Consider the following 19,859-nt stretch of genomic DNA (forward strand, 5'->3'; position numbering starts at 1 on the left):
TCAACCTATTGGATGCTGCAGCAGCAACCCCTTAAGCAGGACAAAAAGAAGACTCTCTATACATTAGGACCAACTATATAAGTGTGGAGCCCACTGCAAGATGAAAATGTGAGGCCCCTCATTCAAAAAGCAGGGGGAAAGTATCATTAGTAGAGAAACTAAAACACAGCCCTGGCTGGTGTAGCTCAGTGGACTGAGCAACAACCTGCAAACCAAAGAGTTGCTGGTTCGATTCCCAGTCAGGGCACATGCCTGGGTTGCAGGCCAGGTCCCCAGTTGGGGGTGTGTGAGAAGCAACTGATGGATGTTTCTCTTCTCTTTCACCTGCCTTTCTCCTCTCTCTGAAAATAAACAAATAAAATCTTTAAAAACAAAGGAATTAAAATATAAAGATTTCATTTTCTCAGTAGTCTATTCTCTTCCTCTTCCTCCCACCCCGGCCCTCCTGTCCTTGTTCTTACTCTCACTCTCCCTGTTTTCTATTTGCTATTTAATGTCATATTCCCTGGGAAACGGGGGCACTAGCCGTACAGACCCTCGCAGGTGTCCAAGGACCCCACTCTGTGCGTCAGTGTGCACAGGTGCGCTCAGCCCAGAAGCCGCCAGTCTCCTCCTCTGACCAGCCATTGGAGCCGTATGTTGTGCCCCAGCCGGGGGCGTGGAAGTGAAGCCAGGCATCTACCCTTCCCACAGCTGCTGGTCCAACCCATAGCAGATAGGCCACCCCCAAGGGCACTGCAACGAGGACAGGTGAAGGGCTCGTGTAGAGGCTTGCCTGATGCTCCATGGAACTGCCAGCTTGGGTCCCGAGGGCCAACACCATGCCCTGCCCTGAGACACAACAGGCCAGAACACCTGATCCCAGGCTCCCTGTGCCGACAATCAGGCCCTCTGAGGGCACAGAGGGCAGCGATGGTTGCCAGGCGGGCAGAGGGAGAGAGAGACCTGGCAGGGCCAGGGACACCAAGTTGTAAGGACCTAGAGCCAAAACTCCATCCCGGAAAGTCCGGGAGGAGGTGAGCGGAGGCTCCAAGCCCCTGGGCCATGCTCCACTGCCCCGTCAGACTTCACTTACAAAACAGAAGTTCAAAGGTAAATTTATCAAGCAGTTCAAGATGGACTAAGAGCATTAAACCCAAAGAACGCCCATGAAGCTAGGCCCTGCCACATATGGCCAAATCTCCCCTAAGGGCCAAAATCACCCTGAGTTGAGAACCACTGAACTCAACCTGGGGTTATGTGGGGACTTCCCAAAGGAGTGAGCCCTGGCCTGAGCCCAGAGGGTTACAGGGAAGGGGGTGGGGTGGAGATTATTAGAAGGGATAGAATTAATCTGGAAGCTTCCTGCAGCTCATGAATGTTGAAGCAAGTTTCGGGAGAAGTTGTGGAATTTGGTTTGACCTTTAAGCTTTGGTTTGACCTTCAGCTCATCTTCCTGCCCGAAATGCTCACTGGCATTTTGTTGTCAAGGTCCTGGTTATCCCTCAAGAGCTCTGAGCCCCCACAGAACTTTGCTATTGCTCCTATTACTATTAACATTTGTTTCTATTTATCAGTTGTGCCAGTTGTTTACATATATTATCTTTTCTTCCAAATTTTATAGTATTTTCCCTTTGACAGCGGAAGACACTGAGGTGCAGAGCAGCGACTTGCCCGAGGTCACACCTAGGAAGCCTCAGAGGCAGATTTGAAAACTGCAGGAGCCTTTGTGTCACACTGACGGAGTCGGTGTGACTCTAAGCCACACACTGACGCTTGTATTGCAGCTGCCTCTGGGCCGGCACAGAAAATGCCTGGAGCCAGACAGAGTTGCTTTTGAATCTCAGCTCCATATGAGCAAAGACAGGCTTTCTGCACCTCAAGCTCCCTGAGCATCAGTTGAGAAAACAAGAAGTAGAAATAGTGATCCTGTCTCATGGGACCGACAGGAAGAGTAAATGAGATGCTTTCTGTGGAACAATCAGCACAGTGCTTATTCTAAAGCCTGTGCCAGTCTACCTAGCACTAAAGGCATGGCTGTCTCTCCCGGTATATAACCAACTCCTTTAGAGCAGAAACTGAAACTTGTTCACCCCAGCAGTGCTGGATACCTCCTGCAGTGCCCAGCACATAGTAGGTGCTCAGTGAATGTTTGCTGCCCTGACTCGGCACCCTGATAGCTCTCCACCCCCAGGCCTGGAAGCAGGGTCTTTGTCTAGCTACCAGAGTGTTAAAGGATACTACCGCTTAGCATGAAGTCCAGGGGTCACCTTCATGCCTAAGGTGCATGTCGTGGACAGCATTTCTGAGCAGACACAGGCAGGTTGGGCAGAGGCAGGGTCCACTCTGGTCCTGCTCTACAACCAAGAACTAGGATGGGAGGAGAGGAGACTTATTACGCAGGGTAACACCAAGTGGGTAGTGGTTCCTGACTCATAGATTGGACCTAGTGCCTTTGCTGACACCCTTCAGCTTTTCCATCACAGACACATGGCACTGGGAGTAGAAATGGGGGTCTCTCATTGTGTCTTATTCCTAGGTCTCGCATGTGCTCCTGGGCTACACACACCTCGTGCTACTCTTGTCATTATACAAACACAGTGTTGTAGAGAAAACAGTGGAGTCCAGATTCACATGACTTGGGTAAACAGATGGTGACCCACCTTCAGGGGGTCATTTTTCTTCTCCGAGCCTCAGTTTCTTCATCTGTGAAATGTGAGTACTAACGCCTGCCTTGCCTTCTTTGTGGGACTATCTTGAGGATCAAACAGAAGGAGAAAGATCTTTGCCCACCATAAAACGCTGAGCAAACATTGCAGGTCTTTATGTGGCAGGTACCTCCGTAGACAGGAAAGACTTTGGTCTCCCCTTCACGTGCACGCACCCCCAAGACTGCTCTCTGCGCGGAGACCGTGCGGGCTGTTTCCAGGAGCTCCACTCTGTTTCGGTGAGTGGAGGACTTGGGAGATGGGAAAGAGCCGAAAGGGAGACGCTTAGGATTGCGCAATCCGTAGTTCAGGTCCAAGGTTCCATTTCTTAACAGTTTGTGGGTCCCTGGGCTTATCCTGATCATCTTGGAGCCTCTGCTTTCCCATCATTAAAGAGGGGATGGTACTGTCTACCTCATAGGTTTGCGAGGAGAAAAAAGGAGGCGGTATAGGAAGGGCATCTCACTAACACTTATTTGAATATTAACCTGAAAACAGATTTCAAGAAATTTTAGTAAAAGATGTTGCTTTTTTTTTCCCCCTCTAAACACCATAGCCTTGCTTATATCATTTATTCAATAAACATTTATGGTCCACCTGCTGCGTGCAGGGCCCACTGCCAACCTCACTTTTATGGGAGTAGGAGAAGAAAGAGGAATAGCTTATTGCTCTGGAGAGAAGGCTCTCTTTGCTAGGTGTAGTATTTATTAGTTTAATATCCTACTAGTTCACTAGTTTTTAATTTAATCTGTTACAAACTACTGGGAACACCCTATTTCTAAAAATGGCCCAGCAGAAGGATGTAGATTATTGAATCGAGATGAGGGAAATTTCCTCCGCCCTGAAGAGTTTCCCTGGCAAACATCTGATAGGGAAATGAAAGGGGAGAGCTGGAAGGGATTTCCAGAAAGGAAGCTGAATGAGGGGGTTGATGGGATTGATATCTTCTGATAGCCATCCATCACCACCTCTCAGCTCTCTGCAAGGGGCGTCACACACAGTGGACACTTGGTAGTGTTTGTCAGTGAACTTCCTCCAGGAGCTGTGTGTCTAGAAGGGAGGGAAAGATGGACGGAGGCAGGGAGCCACGTGCTGTGTCTGAGAAAGTGCTTGTGTAACCAAATCCTGCCTCTGCCAGCCCCCTGCAGCGTGTTTTCCTGTGTTATCTAATTGAATTCTTCCAATAACCTTATGAGGTATGAATTCCATCATTATCACCATTTACATATGGCGATCATATAAAGACCCCCCAAAATGGAGTAACTTGCCCAAAGCCACCCCCGCTCCACACACATGCCTCTCCCAGAAAGTAGGGAGTCCGTCTGTCTCCAAAGCTAGGATTTTCCTGGTGTTCTCTACTCTATCTCTTCGGAAAGTCATTTCTCCTCCCTGAATCTGCTTGCTCATCCCAACGATGAAGGGGTAAAGTGAGACACCCCTCAGGTCCCTTTCAGATTTAGTTCTACCTACACAGATGCTTTATCCAACAGTTGACACGCTGGGGGTGGGGGGCAGATCCAACCAATTGTTTTTATTGAGTTGTGTTGAAATACAGCCATAGGTTTTCACTTATGTGTTGTCTGTAACAGCAGAGTTACATACTTGTGAAAAAGACCGTATGGCACATAAAGCCTAAACTGTGCTACTATCTGGCACTTTGTAGAAAAACTTTGCCCACCCCTGAAATATATCGGTCTGCAGGCTTTCATAGTGATAAGCTATACACGCTGAATGGAAAAGAATCCGGAGGGTCACGTCAGTCGGAAGGGAGGAAGAACGTGGCTTCCATCCACTCTTTACATTTCACACTTTGGAATTATTCACTTTACTCTCTACTAAGTTATAACTTACAGCAACATGCACAAATCCTAAGTGTGTAGCCTGGTGAGGTACCCACCACCCCAATCAAGATGTAGGACTTCCCTGGCTCACCAAAAAGCCCCTCAGGACCCATCCCTACGACTACCCAGAGGGAAGGCTGATGTTAACTTCTCTCACTATGGGTTAATTTTTGCTGCTTGTTAACTTCATATAAATGAAATCACACAGTATATACCTTCCCGTGTCTGGGGAAGATATTTGACAACTTCATTGCTGACAACTTGGAAAACTGAGAAGTACAAATAAGGAAACAAAAATCAACCAGAAATAACCCCTTAGGCATTTATTCAACAAGTATTTTATTGAGGAACTGCCATGTCTCAAGCTTCTCTCCAGGCATTGCCGAGGAAGATATGAAATGCTTCCCCTCTCGTGGAGCTTACTGTCTGTGGTGTATTTTTTTATGTGAAAAGTCCCATGTGCAGAGCTACCCAGAGGGCTGGCCTGAGCTTCTTGGACCGTTGGCCCAAAGGCCTGGAAATGCGCATGCTGGCAATTTAGGACCATTGTGGAGTCGAGTCATAGAAAAGTCAGGGGAGTTAAATTTATCAGGGTGATCACTTAGTAAGTCATATAACGTCTAATCACTGGAGTGTACACCTGAAACTAATAGGATAATGTGTGTCGATTGTAATTTTAAAAAAATAAAAGGATAACTTTTAAAGACAAGCTAGGGAACTTAAATAGTCATCCGGAACAACTGGCCATTTTTCAAATGAGCACCCAGAGGAAGTGCTCACAGAACCTTTGGGAAGGTGGAGAGTCATGCCCCCTGAACGCGAACCCGTTATATCCAGAGCTATAAATTTAGGCTACTAATGCTATTGTCTAGAACAGTCTCCAGGCTGACACTGTTCTCTAACAATAAGGCCCCCAATCTCCTTCAGACCAGGATAGGACAGCATCTATGTTTAACTCTAGAGATGATTTCATTTTGAGGCCTTCTAGAGCCTGTCTGGAATCAACGAGAAAGTTTCAGCGCCTGGAGCAGCTGTGGGTGGAGGTGACCAGGCTCTCCCTGCTGTAAGCAAAGCAGGGTCGCCACGGAAAGTTGGAGAAAGACTGTGGGCACAAGAGCAAAATAAAGAATATCAGTTATCCTGCAAAGTTACAAGAGGGAAGAGTCCCCAGGAACCATATTTGCCAGTCTGTGGAAATTCCAAGGTGGTGCTTGGACAGCCTTCATAAAGTGATCAGCCAGCTTCTCTTAAATTATCTCACAGCAGGGACTGTCTCTCCCATAAAAACTCTTGGGGTTTGAACTGCAGGTTCATTGTTTGAGTAGAAGAAATGAATATGGCCTCTTTAAATTCAGTGACTCCTAAAAAAAAAAAAACCAAGCTGGGAATCAAAGAGCCCGAATCTATCAGCTGCCTTACTTCCTCGTGTGTTTTCACGAAGTGCATCTTCTTTCTAAAGCTGTGAGCCCATCACACTCCAGGAACCTGCAGGTACTAACTCATTTAACCTTCACGGAAACACAGATGAGTGTTACCATTTCCCACATGAGGAAATAGGGTGAGACCATGTAAAATGCCCGCTTCACGGAGTGGGTTAGGCAGATCTGAGGCCCCAATTTAGGTCTGTTTGATTCCGCATCTACCCTCTCTTCTCTGCTGTGAACCTTCAGAGGCTCACTGCTTCTGACTTCCCATCTCCCAAAGCAGTAAAAGCCAGAGATCTCTCTCATCCTAAAGCTCCATTCAACGATCCTGAGCCCCGCTCTCAGCCTTTCTATTTATTCCCTTGCTCCAAGTTGCCCCCTTAAAATGATTTATGTTCCCATCTTTAAAATAGGGCTGCTGGATGAGTCCCTTGCCGCCTTATCTTATATGAAGCATAAACAGAGAGTATTTTCACTGTACTCTCATCTCCTGTTTGAGGTAAGTTAAACCATAAAGGTACTTCATGAATTAATTCATTGAGTTAGCATTTTTGACTCACATCCTGAAGCACTGCCTGCTGGGGTGCGCACTCTTTTCTTTTTAAATTTCCATACGTAGGTGCAGGTATCGGTCTGTTCATAGACCTATAGTTGCAGTTAAGTGGTGAGCACTCGGATTGCACTGGGTGGTATAGATAAGGTAGATCCGGGCAGGGGGTTACAGGAAGTTGCTGGATATAAACGGATCACCTGCAAGACTACCTGGACATTCATAGGAAGCTTCCCTAAACTTTGTTAAACTTCCTGTATGTTCACATGATTTGCTGGGTATCTCGGGGAAACAGGTTAAGCCGCCACCTGAATTTTGAGAGAGGGAAGCTTGAGAGTCAGCCTGGGTGCACGGCAGTTGGGACTATAAAGCTTTGTTGTTAAAAAGGAAGTGGCTTTTTAATGGGTTTTCCCAGCTAAACACAGAAACTGATCTTCATTACACTTGACTGCTTCTATCATGACAGCAAGTGAGAGACAGAGAAAGAGATTGCTCTCCGGGACGCTGAGTCTCAACACTTCATTTTCCTAGGTGAGGGGCAGTGGGAAGGTAGTGTTCTCCCCGTGGGCTGCATGGTGAGGGGCAAGGACCTGTCATATGTCACAACAAACTAGAGGACAATAAGGTGAAATGAAAGGCTCATTTCCATGAACATATGACCCTTTTCTTAGGGAGAGACAGTGCAGACCTCTGCCAGGGTTCCATGCACACAACCACCCTTCCTTTTGGCTCCTAGCACCTGTGGACCAGGCGTCCGTAGCAGGCTCTGTATTGAGAGCCAGCCTCCCTCCTCAGCAGCCTGAGGTGGGTCAGGCTCACCAGGAGGACCAGCCCTCACATACCTAGATTTGACTCTGAATCAGGCAGGTTGAGAGCTATTCACCCTTCCTCCTCCTCTCTTCCCGAAACTAACCCCAACTTCCTCCCACTTATCTGTTAAAGGTGGGAAAGGTAGGAGAATTGGCTTAGAAGCACCTTTGCACATTCCCTGTGGCTTCTGCGTTTTTGTCCCTAATCTCCCAGTCCCTCCAACCCCGAGGCTAGATCTGCCTGATGTTGAAAATCCTAAACCTCCAGAGGGGTTAGAGTTTACCACCGGCAATTGGCTTGCTACCTCCCCAGACTGCAAAGTGTGGACGGCATTATTAAACTAAAGGGTTTCACAGATGGTCTCATTCAATGCATACAATCGCCCTCCCTCCTGCACGGCAGGTATTAATATTTTACAGGTAAAACTAAGGCTTACAGAGGGGAAAGGGGTGTCCTCGGCTGCAGGAGCTATGGCGCTGTGACCCGTGGATCCTGGGGAAGAAAAAAAGCCCGTTTCCCTCTTTTTTCTGCCCTTGGGCCTCCTTCCCGCCCCCTCCACGCCTCAGGGAGACGCAGGTGAAGCTCCAATAACGCCGAAAGTTCCCAGCCTCCTTCCTGGCCCAGGCCGGGGCGGAAAAACACTTCTTTCCCTCGGCGGCTTCGTGGGCGCCTTGTCTCGCCGCTGCCGCCGGGACCTCGCGCCTGCCGACGGCGGTCTCAGACTCCGGGAACCGCTCGTGTCCCGGGCTGCGAATAAACCACAAGTCAGCGGGTCAGGGTGGGACGCGCGGCTGCAACTGTTCCTCCCGGTGCACGCAGGCCAAGCCTCGCCATCACTGCTAGAAAGGAAGGCCCCGAAATCGCAGTTTTGCCGGGAAAGCGGAGGCGCTTTGGTTTCCCGGTTTAAACTGCAGAGCACGGCCCGGGAGTCCCGCTGCCCCGCGGCCTGGCGCGGCTCGCTGCCGGCGCAGCCCAGGTGCCGGCGGAGCTCACCTCTGGCTGCTCGCTCCCCCGACCGTAAATCAGCCTGCGCCTCCTCCTCGCTCGCCTTCCCTCGGACGCCACATTTCTGCAAATGCAAACCGCCAGAGCCGGCTGGCAGGGCCTGGGGGTGTGCAGAGTGGCAACGGCGCCGGGGAAGTAACCGGGGTCTCTGCGGCCCGCACTCGCCCCGCCTGACTCCCGCCCCTCCGCCAGGTTTCGGCGCCCCTCCCCGAGCGGTGGGCATCCCCGCCGGCCTGGCTCCCCGGGCCCGCCACCGGTCCGTGGGGAGGCCCCGCTCGCCCCCGCTCCCCCGTCGCCGGGTCCGAGAACACCCCGGCGCCCTGCAGCTCTCACCTGAACCCCGAAGCGCTGTTTCATCTTCTCTCCAGACCGGAGCCGGACCCGCGGCCGGTGGAAAAGCCCCGGGGCTTCCACACCAGGCTGGAAGCCACTTGCTTAGTAAGTCCAAAGGTCAGCCAGAGTTTGGCTGATAAACAGCAGCAGCACGAGAAGGCCTGCAGCCCGTGGCGTGAGTGCCACGGGCCCCGGCAAGCCCCGCTCCGGCCCGGGTCTCCGCCTCGCCACGTCTGTCCGGCCAACGCTCCCTCCTTCGATTTTCCCCCCTCCCCACGGTCATTTGCATCTTGCCGAAAGCCAGGCCCTCCCTGCTGATTTGCATATCTTATATGGCCTAATGGTGGCGATCATGGCCAGTTAGAAGTTTTCTGGCTTCTCGGAGGAGACTCCGGGACCCCAGGGAGGAACAGGTGTCTGGAGGCTGAAGGGTGGGGGGCTTCCTGGACTTGGGGTCCGCTTGCGAAACTCCCCACCACCCTCTTCTCTCGCACCCACACACCCTCTTCTCTCTCTGTCCTTGGAAAATGGTGTCCAAGCTCACGTCGCTCCAGCAAGAACTTCTGAGCGCCCTGCTGAGCTCCGGAGTCACCAAGGAGGTGCTGCTCCAGGCCTTGGAGGAGTTGCTACCATCGCCGAGTTTCGGGGTGAAGCTGGAGACGCTGCCCCTGTCCCCCGGGAGCGGGGCCGAACCCGACACCAAGCCGGTCTTCCATACTCTGACGAACGGCCACGCCAAGGGCCGCTTGTCCGGGGACGAGGGCTCGGAGGACGGGGACGACTATGACACACCTCCCATCCTCAAGGAGCTGCAAGCGCTCAACACGGAGGAGGCGGTGGAGCAGCGGGCGGAGGTGGACCGGATGCTCAGGTGGGTGCCGACCGAGGCGGGGAGTCCGCGCCCGACCCCGAGAGCCCCGGGCCTGGCGCCCGAGCGACCCCGGCCCGACCACTCTCGCCGTGCCTGTTTCCCAGCCTGGAAGCCCCCCGGGGCCGCCCCCCTTCTTTTCCCAATACCTGCACCCCCCCAACCCCTCACCGGACGGCCCGGAGCCCGAAGGCCTCATCGCCCCCAGCCCGGGGCAGTGTCCGGGGCCCGAGGAGCCCTCCCGGCAGAGGGGGAGCTTGGCCTGGAAGAACCCGATCTGTGGAGCTCTCTGCCTGGAGGTTGCCCACGCGGCTGCAGTTGCGAGTGGGTGCAGTGAAACAGCGGAGGTTTTTCCGCTGCTCGCGTCGCCCAAGTCCCAGGCCAGGCGTTTCTCCGTCCCGGAAAATGCAGGCGGTCCTGCGGCCGGCCGTGCCGCGGCGCTTTGCAGAGGGATACGGGGCACCTGGGCCGGGGCCAGGGCGGGGGCGCACTCGCGCACCTGGGAACTCTCTCAGGTGGCACTCGCGTCTGCAGCGCCCGGGCGAGGCCCCGGAGTCGCCCTGAGCCTCCCAAACCGGTTTAGATTTGCAAAGGAAAATGTTTGCTTGTCGTAGGGTCAGGGTGGACCCGCAAGGGGCAAAAGAAACCACATCTCTAAGCAAGACAAGGGGCAGCAAATGCGGCTCAAACCCCAGTTCGCAGCGATCTGGTCGCAACCTGAGAAAGGAGGGCGTTTCTGGGTTTCACCGCTGACACCCCGGCGCAACCGGGGAATTCGGGCCGGTGGCCGGCGGTCTAGCTCCGGGTCCAGGATTGTTCGCCGGGCCTAGTAGACCGGCTCGGGGCTTTGACAGCTGGTTACTAATTATTAAAGAAGCCGAAGGTCCCCTTAGACTGCACGTCGCTGCCGACCACTTTGCTTTAGGACCGAGCCCCTCTCGTGGCCTCGGACACCTCAGCGCCGCGGCTTCAAGGCTGGGCCAGGACCAAAGTCGCGTCCCGAACTCGGGCAGCCTCAGTTGCAAGCTCGCAGCGGCGATTGGAGTGGTATATGACCTTGCCTTTGAATTTGCTATCTGGGAACCCGGCGGCTTACTCTGTAGCAAAGACAGTCAGGGGGGACTTCTAAATTTTTCTCAACAATTCGTGGGTTTGAGGTTCTCCCCTCTTGTTCCCCAGCGTCGTGACCGTCTTTGCCGCGCCGGGAGTTCGGGTGCAGGAAGGTCACAGGGATCAGAGGGCGCAGAAGGAGCTGCTGGGGCGCCGGGGTAGCCTCCCTGAGCTCCCGCCACCTGGGCCCCCGGGGCCCAGGCCTATCCACCCGCCCCGGGCGCCCGCTTCGTAGCCGGGCTCTTGGAAGAGCTGGGAAACCCGGGCGACCGCCCTCCGCACCCAGCCCCGCGCCCGGCTGGACGCAGCACCGATGTAACACCAACGACAGCACGTGGAGTTAGCGTGTTATTAATTTATTCCTATAAATCATCAACAGAAAGATACACAAAGAGTCGTGATTAGGTTGAAAAGAGAGGCGGGTTATTCATTGGTGAAGTTGTAAACGCGGCTTAGAGGGGAAAGGGAATCAAAATGCAGACGCGGAGTCGGACGCCGCTTCCAGCGCACACGCAGGTGCTTCGGGGCGCTGAGGCCTGGCCCCCGGCTCGGCGCGGCGCCGGGGCGGCTGACACTCGCAGGCCCGGCGGGTGGACGGCCCGGCCCGGATCCCCGAGCTCAGCCTTCCGCCCTCCGCAAAGCCCCAGCTCCGGCCGGGCAGAGAGAAAGGACGGGGGCCCAAGACCCTCGCCGGGGTGGAGACTCAGGACAGGCCCCGAGGTTTTCCTCCCCTTCCCAAGCTGGTGCTGCCTGCCCTGCCCCACCCTTGGAGCGATTGGACTTTATTAATTTTTCAAGAAATTGGTAACGGTTCCCAAGTCGCTGTGCAGTCGGCTCCTGAGCGCCAGACACAAGCGCTCCAGTTTTGCCCACTCGGTTCCCCTAAGGCAGAAAGAAAAGAACAGGAAAAGTCACTTTTTTGGAGCATTAGAACGCACCTTCTGGAAGAGAAGGGAAGGTCGAGGACGGCGCGCTGCGGGTCCAGGGCTCCAGGTCCCGCCTCTCTCACCTGCCTCTGGGCTGGCGCGCCGTTTGGAGAGTCCGCTCCCGGCTAAGACGCCGGAGTCCCGGCTTCTGCCCGTGCGCCGCCCGGTGCTGGGCCGACGGGCCCGCCGCGCCCGGGCCGGGCCGGGCCTTTGACACCTGCGCTGGGGCACAATGGCCGTGCGCGCCGCTCCGCTCCGGGTCGGTGTGTTCGGCGGGGTCGGGAAGACCAAACACGAGGTGGATTTTCAAATTTTAAGAAGTAGCCAGTGCTCCGGGCTCTTCCTGGCGAACACATGTAACTTCTGGGGTCAGAGAGCTGTGAAGGTGTGACTGCGCCATCTTATCCCCAACTCCGGGCCTTGAATGCGGACTTCAAGTTTTGCTTATAGTTAATGAGCTTTTCCTAACCCCCCCCCCTTTTAAACCTTCCCAGTTGTTGAGCTAATTTACTCTTTGCACAGAACCCTTAGCTCTTAGAACATTACACTATTTAGCTAGTTTTCTCAGAACACAGGTTAAAAAAATTAGGCAAAACAAAAATAGCCAAAGATTCTGTTAAAACAGTATTAACTTCTAAAATGCAAATACTTTTTCTAACTTTACACGTTCCTGTCCGTTGAAAGTGTTTCTCTTCCCCCAAAATATCTGTGGAAATACTCGCGAGAAATAAGTTTGTAAATGATGTCTGATGTTTACATGAGTACGTCCAAAATGTTACATTAATTTTGCTCTTACTAGAGATGACTTCTTCATGTTTGAAACTACCACGTTTTTTCTCTCTCCCCCCTTTTTTCGTTGGTCTTGTTACTTCATTTTCTTTTCTTACTTGGCAGTGCCTTTTTAAACTCTTGAGAAGTTTGTTAACTTATAATTAATTAATCTTAAGAGCTTGCATTTCTCAAAATATCTCTGTTCTCACAAATTTAATATTAAAAGCCGGCCAAAATTATCAGCTATTCAAGTGCTTACAACATACCTGTTTAATTACAGATATTAATTAATTACAGGGTTTTAATTCATTAAGCAGAAGTGTATTCTATTTCACATATTATAGGCACCATTTAGAAATAAATTGTTATTCAATTGGCAACACTATATTTGTTTAGACCTCTGCCTTCTATCATTTTTTATTGTCTTATCTGGAACTAATTTTTCCCTTCCTTTTTTTTTTTCATGTTCTCTTGGGCTATTATACATATCAATGTACAGTAAAGAGATGCTGACTTTTTTTAAGTTAAATATGTAGCTGCATTAAACAAATAGTATATGTGGATGTATTGCTTCTTAATCACTTTTTTCTATACTGTACATTATTTAATTTTTATCTTAAATGATACCCCTCGGTTTCAAGTCACCTATTCAACAAGCAAGCAAAGATATCAACAAATTAGAAAACATTTTAAACAAATAAAATTCAAAGGCATCAACACATTGTTCTAAAGGAGTTTTTCACACCTGTGTTTATGAGAAACGAGAAATTCTCATTCTCAGCAAGTTTCTACCTCAAGCTTAAAATTTAGGAGAAAACTGGCCTTCCAGGTACTCTTACCTTATCAAGGCAGAAATGTAACAGGAAAATAAGGCATCGAGGATCATTAATATCCATTTAGAAATTGAAAGTATTTGTCCCCATTAGGTTTTATTTTGGAGGCGTGGCCATGGTGAATTTTTTTTTTTTTAACTTTACCTGCTGGCCTCAATGGAGTGATTTTTCAGTCTCAGGGAAGAATGTTATTGTACTTCTTAAAACTTTTCTAAAGTTCTGAAAACCATTTCACATTTGGCTGAGAATCCTCCTTGCATCTCAGGAGGTGGACGTACTTGTTTTACTCCTATTTAATAAGAAACTGAGACACCATTTGGAAGGAAAATGATAGGGGTGAGGTCAGCATAAATTTAGAAACTGATGCTACCCCCCCATCCGTGTAGGATCAGCCGGTGCGGCCCCAAGCCAACGGTATCTCCACTTTCCAGTGGGACTCCTGCCTTTTAAGTCTCTTACATTTTAGGAAAATGAAGGAAAAAAAACTAAGATAGAATCTTTTCTTTCTGCTTAACAAGAGGTAGTGCTGTTAGTTTTTTTCCAATCCTGAAGACAGGAAGTCATCTTCATCTTCCTTCTAACCTCAGAAGAAAGGGATGGCGTGTAGTATATAGAAGCTTTCATACAGTGCTACCTAGGTTCTATTTCGGCCTCACATCTCCCCCAAGGATTCAGTTTAGACAGGTGAGAAAATAGGTGACGATCAGAGATTTGCACAGAGTTTAGGTGAGACCCGTAGAAAGAGAATACTTCTCCCCAGACATCTTCCATCAGTGCCCTAACTAACCACCTGTTTGTCTGTCTAGCGAGGACCCTTGGAGGGCTGCCAAGATGATCAAGGGCTACATGCAGCAGCACAACATCCCCCAGAGGGAGGTGGTCGACGTCACGGGGCTGAACCAGTCACACCTCTCACAGCATCTCAACAAGGGCACTCCCATGAAGACCCAGAAGCGTGCTGCCTTGTACACCTGGTACGTCCGAAAGCAACGGGAGATCCTCCGACGTAAGTGGTTTTTAATCCCGCCTCTGCCTCAACCTGGGGTGACCTTTGCCCTGACTCTGACCCCTGTGGGATACCTCAGTTTTCCCTTCATCAAGAAAGCCTGCATAGCACTTGGTAAATATAAGGAAGCTGGCAGGCGGATTGGGTCTTTTAGCTGGCGTATGATGGATTAGCTTATATCATTTTCTTTTTCCATGGTCCCTTCCTACCCAGCCAGGTGTTTTGACAAGTCCTTCAGTATGTGTAATTTACCTTGAATTTTTTGGTTCCTGCTTTTCACATCCTTCTCTTTGAAACCAAGCAGGTAACGGAAATATCATCCTCAAAGTAAGCGAAACAGCTCCCCTTGACATGTTAAGAGCTCCTCCCAAAGAAGACATTTCATAACGATCAATAATATTGATCACTATTACTGTTATTTTTCTCCCCTCTGGAAAAAAATATTTTAAAAAAATAGAGAACATTTGTATATATACGTATATTCACAAGCCTGACCCTGTTATTTGTGTGGGGGGTGGAGAGAGGGGGGGTTGTGGTGACTGAGTTCTAAAACGATTTAAGGTATTTACACACATTTACCAAAATTGGCAGAGTTTGGGGACCTCGGCTGGTGACCGTTTCTAATGAAGGAGCTGCTTTTGGCCAAGGCAGGACGCAGTAAAAGTGTCTGCCTTTGGAACTTGGACCGATCAGTTCTGGCCATTCTCATCCCCAAATTTCCTTTCTGTCCAAAGATTTCTTTCACTCAAGAATACCAAGAGATTTTTGTTTTGAAGTCTAGGGAAGTTTGAACTTTGTTTGACTGAACAGAGTACAAATGATATACTTTTCTAAATTTTAGGAAAGTGTACTTTTAACATTATACTTGAGTTATTTTGATCCCACCCTTTTCCTAGGAAAATATTGTGGGTTTCTCTGTCTTTGTCAAGATAATAGTCACCACCACTTTCTAGGTTAGGTTTTCTTCCCTGTTGCTGGATAGTCAGCTTTTAAAATCAGCCTTACTTTCTGTCATCCCCTGGCCCAAAGTGGTTATTTCAGTATTTATTGTCTCGGTGTGTGGGGACTGGAAGGGCTTTTAAGGTGAAAGGAAGGGTTTTTAGGCATTCACCTCCTATCGTGGTCATGTGCTCTTTTGTTAGAAGCATTAAATGGATAGATTAGTAGCAGCAAAGACCTCTTCCCCGTGTTGGGGAAAAGGCTGTGGGTGGATCCACCGTCTGTGGTGAGTAGGTCGGTAGGAATTTGGGTCTCTGACCAAAGCAACACTCTGTAATTCCTGAAAAGCCCGTTATCAGGATCCAAGCCCCAGTTGTCATCTTTAGCTTGAGCTACCTCTCCGTGTTCAGTGGCAGTTTCCCTCAGAAAGGAGAGCGAGGCAGGAAAGGCCAACTTGGAAGTTTCTAAAAGGACAAGTAAGTAGTCCCAGAAAATTTCTCAAGATACTTGAGAAGGGACGTTTCACAGAAATATATGATAGCCTCTGCAAGGGATTTTTTAAAAATGCTGTTATTGTTCAGAGTCAAATGAGACATAAAGCTTAAGAAACATTTGTTCATTTTGTAAATATTATACGGGCTCCTGTTAGGTGCCAAGCACTGTGCTGGGCTATGGGATACATGAGTTCTTTATTCCAGAGACTTACAACCTAAGGAAGGAATGAAATGTTTGAGTAAATAATGACAGCTGCTTTCTAAAGGCCATTATAAAGGTATGTACAAGGGATGGCAGAGAAATTGCCAAACTGCCTAGAGACATCATGGAGGGCTTCCTAGAGGAGGTGACATTTGAACCAAAGTCTGATGGATGACTGTAACACACAATCATGGGATAAAAATTAGGAAGTGTGATAAATAAAATAGGGAAACAGTGAATGGGGCAGGAGGAGGGAGAAAAAGGGGGGAGAATTTTACAAAGGTATTACTTGATAACAAATTTTCCTAAAATAATATTCACAAGCCCTTCTACACACATAGACTCTCCTTGTCCAATCCAGCTTCTGAGCCTATAAAGAGGCTGCTCCTGAACCCAACTTCTCCAAGTTAATTTTTTTCAGCAGTGAACATTTTCTTTCTCTTGTTACCCACCTGCCTCTGCTGCCCAATTAATCTAGACATTAGTGAAAAAGAGTTGGTGGTGGCTAGAGGACATTGGGGAGTCTAGTTCTTCAAAAACTGAGAGAGGCCAGGGCCAAGGTCCTGAGGTGGATAGAGCTTCGATGCTTCTGAGCACCTATAGGCAAGTCATCCTGGCCGATCCCGGCATGCTCTGGGTTCACCATACGGCTGCTGGGGCCTCAGGGGCAGCTGACAGAGAGGCAGCCTGCACACCGTGGGTGGTTTTGTTACCTTCACACAAGTCACATTTGAAGATGTTGTAGGTGTATCATTTGTGATTTGTTTTTTTAGTGACAAATGGCTAAACAAAAGCTGCTGGTTAGGAGCCTTGGGGTCGACAGGCTGAGTTCGCATCCTGGCTTCTTGCCCCACATCCATGTGACTCTGAGCAGGTCGCTTAATCAGCCTGAACCTCAGTTTCTCCATCTGGAAAATGGGGATAGCAATACTTGTTGAATGGAGAGGTTGTGAGAATTAGATGAAGAGACATGTTTAAATAACTTTGCTTATATCTCACCATAGAAAGGGCCCAATAAATGTTAACTTTTATTATATCCGTTCACATCAAGTGAATAAGTGTATAAGTGTGTAAGTCCTTGGACTTATACATACTGGCGTTGGCTATTACGGTGATTCCAGAGGGCCACAGGGAGACAGGGAGACACTGAGACAGACTGCCACTGAGCAGGGAACTCCTCCCTGCCCCTCTCATTGAGTGTCCCTAAAGTGGCTGCACTTAGATTGCTCCTGTGAAGACCAAATGATGTAGGAGGTATGAAAGCCCTTTGGAAAGTATAACTTCCACAGGAATTTGAGTCATCCGTATCATCCTGACTAGAGGTAGAAGTTCTAAAGACATTGAGGGCCCCTTAGGTTTTCACCCTGTCCCATGGCACAGAGGGGGAAGCTGAGAGACCAGGGGTTTTGCTTGGCGGGGGCTCTGCATTATCCCATGGAGTCAGTGACCTCCTACCAGTAAACCTGGCAGAAATCTCCTAAGGCGTCTAAAAGAATCATTGGGAACCAGAGGAAACAGAGCCTTAAGTGGCCTGAGAATCATCCAAAGTGGGTGGGACCCAAATAAAAGGCCCCAGTGACACGTTCAATTCATCAGCCAGGCAGACTGTTTATTGACTTGGCCAGTCAGCAACTGGTTAAACGGAGGATCACCCGCAGCTGGGGTCCTCCATCCAGGAGCGTGAGGAGCCCACTGCTCCTTGGACCAAAATGGGAATTAATCCCTCGACTGGCAGTAAGTTTCCCATTGCTGGAGGCATCTAGAATGGAGAACTATGTGGTAGGGTGTGGTTGAGGGAATTCAAGAATTAAGTAGTGGCCTGACTTTGAACCTTGAAGGTTTGGATCCAGTTGTGTCTGAGATCTGTGGGAGTGACCTCAGGAATGGAGACAGAAAAGCATCAAGGTCCGGAACAGAGGAACTAGGAGTTAGGAAATGAATCTGCTCCGTGTCCTCGCTGAGCAGGGTGTTTGGCCTCTGTGCTTATTCATCTGTATAATGGAACCAATCTCCCCAGTGAACCCTGTGTCACAGACGGAAGGAGGAAAACAACAAAGCTCTCGTCTTCCATAAGTAAATACAGAGACTCACTCAGACCTCACAGGCTAGGGCATCACTACAGAGAGAGATTCAACCACAGTGTTTTGAGAATCATGATATGCTTGGATCCTGGGAATTGGACAGGCAGGAAGCACCTTTCATCCGCATTATTTTTTTTTCTCCAACTCGTTATATGTCATTCCTAGAAGAGCCCCCATGTTGGCTGTCTTCTGCATTTGCCATCTTTCGAATGCGTAGGTGTAAGACCTTTTCCTCATAAATGGACCCCTGGACACACACACCATTGCCCTTGAAATTGTCTGATATTTAAAGAACTTCTTCTCTTTCCAATGCAAAGCTCCAGGTGGATTTATTTCAAAGTTGTGGTCAAAGCTTTGGGTTCGGGTTTTTCTAAGAGCATAACAGAGTAATGTAGATACCTAGGCTATATGAGGAGGGAGATTGGGTGGAGAGAGCTATTTTCAGTCTCTGAATATTTTGTTGAATTGCAAACTGTACCTCTGAGGTCTAACCCTAGACCCACGACTTGGGTCAAGTTTCCCTCTTGACATCAAAATACAAGGCTTCAGGGAACAGAGTGTTGCTTCGCGTCAGAGGCCAGCGAGCCAATGGAAAAAAGTAATAACAAATTGCTCCTAAAACAATGCTTGGCCACCTCTGAGCTCCTTCAAAGAAAGGAGGGGGTGGCTTTGGTGACATGAACTGAAGTGGGCAGTGAGGGGCCTGTCGTGAGCCTCCCCCCGCCCCTGTACCCTCTCATACAATAACAGTAGGTCACAAGGCGGAGGGGAGAGGAATAAAAGTGTTTTTGTTTGTCTGTCTGTCTGTCTGCCAAGTGAAGGCTGTAGACCCTATCAAATCTACTCCTTTCTCTTTTTTCAGAATTCAACCAGACAGTCCAGAGTTCTGGAAATATGACAGACAAAAGCAGTCAGGATCAGCTGCTGTTTCTCTTTCCAGAGTTCAGTCAACAGAGCCAGGGGCCTGGGCAGTCCGACGATGCCTGCTCTGAGCCCCCCAACAAGAAGATGCGTCGCAACCGGTTCAAATGGGGGCCCGCATCCCAGCAAATCTTGTACCAGGCCTACGACCGCCAAAAGAACCCCAGCAAGGAAGAGAGGGAGGCCTTAGTGGAGGAGTGCAACAGGTAATGCCACCGAAAGTGCCCCCAAGCAGGCGGGCGAGCACCTGGACCCGAGATCCATCCCCTCAGCCCTGGGACACCGAGACACTCCTACCCAGAGAGTGCGGCTCAGTTAGGATTTCCCAAAGTGTGTTCCATGAAACTATAACGTCACATCATTAATAAACAAATGTGAGGAACACCACGTGCATACTTCTTAGGGAGCCATAAAGGCTCTGAGAAGTCCTGCAGTTAAGCAGCCCACGTAGCTTTGTTGGACTGGTTTGTTAACCATGGAATCTTTTTTTTCCCTGGGATCTACCCCTGTGAACTATTGTTCCAGAAGATACTCTGGAGAGTGCTGGTCTAAAATATGATGCCAGTGAAATGGAAGTCGCGTGTTTGACCTTCACATAGACCAGGGAGAAAGTATCCCTGAGCCACAGAGGACTGGCTCCGTCCTCGACCAATTACACATGCATGCATAGGTACACAAGGAACCTCGGCAGGAGAGCTAGATTGGTGGGATCTATTCAGTCCACTCTACCCGCACATGTAATTGTAAAGAAAACTATTAGAAATCCTTGAGATCTCTTTTTGCTTCATTCCTGCCCCATCCTTCCTGACTCCAACAGTGGCTTTCTTAAAATTCTGCTCTTGGCTCTGGCCAAGACCAGTGGACTCTCTCTCTCTCTCTCTCTCTCTGGCTGGACAGGCTCTGGCAGGGGAACTATGTGGTGAGGAAGGTCAGGCCAGGAAGTAATCTGTGTTCGTCACAGAGTCCTCAGGCTGTGTTCTGCCCTTGACAGCACCCAGTGGTGTCTAAAAATTTCTCTCATCCCAGGAATTGGGGGTTCATCAGCAAAGATAAAACCG

General features: G+C 49.6%; 1 protein-coding gene and 1 long non-coding RNA gene across 7 annotated transcripts in view; both read left to right on the top strand.

The window, feature by feature from the left end:
• Positions 1-2,686, top strand: part of LOC119062688 (uncharacterized) — a 44,803-nt gene extending 42,117 nt beyond the window's left edge. The window contains exon 4 of the long non-coding RNA XR_008390138.1: positions 2,519-2,686. This is a non-coding gene — a long non-coding RNA (uncharacterized LOC119062688). The remainder of the gene's footprint in view (positions 1-2,518) is intronic.
• A 6,112-nt stretch (positions 2,687-8,798) lies between these two features.
• Positions 8,799-19,859, top strand: part of HNF1B (HNF1 homeobox B) — a 51,470-nt gene continuing 40,409 nt past the window's right edge. For 2 of the 6 annotated variants that reach the window (XM_037163729.2, XM_053657191.1), the window contains exons 1-3: positions 9,000-9,521; positions 13,965-14,164; positions 18,743-19,007. In XM_037163729.2, the coding sequence (XP_037019624.1) occupies positions 9,178-9,521; positions 13,965-14,164; positions 18,743-19,007 (809 nt within the window). In that variant the 5' untranslated portion in view covers positions 9,000-9,177. Of the gene's footprint in view, positions 9,522-13,964; positions 14,165-18,742; positions 19,008-19,859 lie in introns of all 6 variants that reach the window. The other 4 variants (XM_053657198.1, XM_053657195.1, XM_053657193.1 and 1 more) reach the window with 4 other exon arrangements.

This window comes from Artibeus jamaicensis, unplaced genomic scaffold (genome assembly GCF_021234435.1).
Source record: "Artibeus jamaicensis isolate MK-2021 breed Jamaican fruit bat unplaced genomic scaffold, CSHL_Jam_final contig_1998, whole genome shotgun sequence".
NCBI classification, from domain to species: Eukaryota; Metazoa; Chordata; class Mammalia; order Chiroptera; family Phyllostomidae; genus Artibeus; species Artibeus jamaicensis.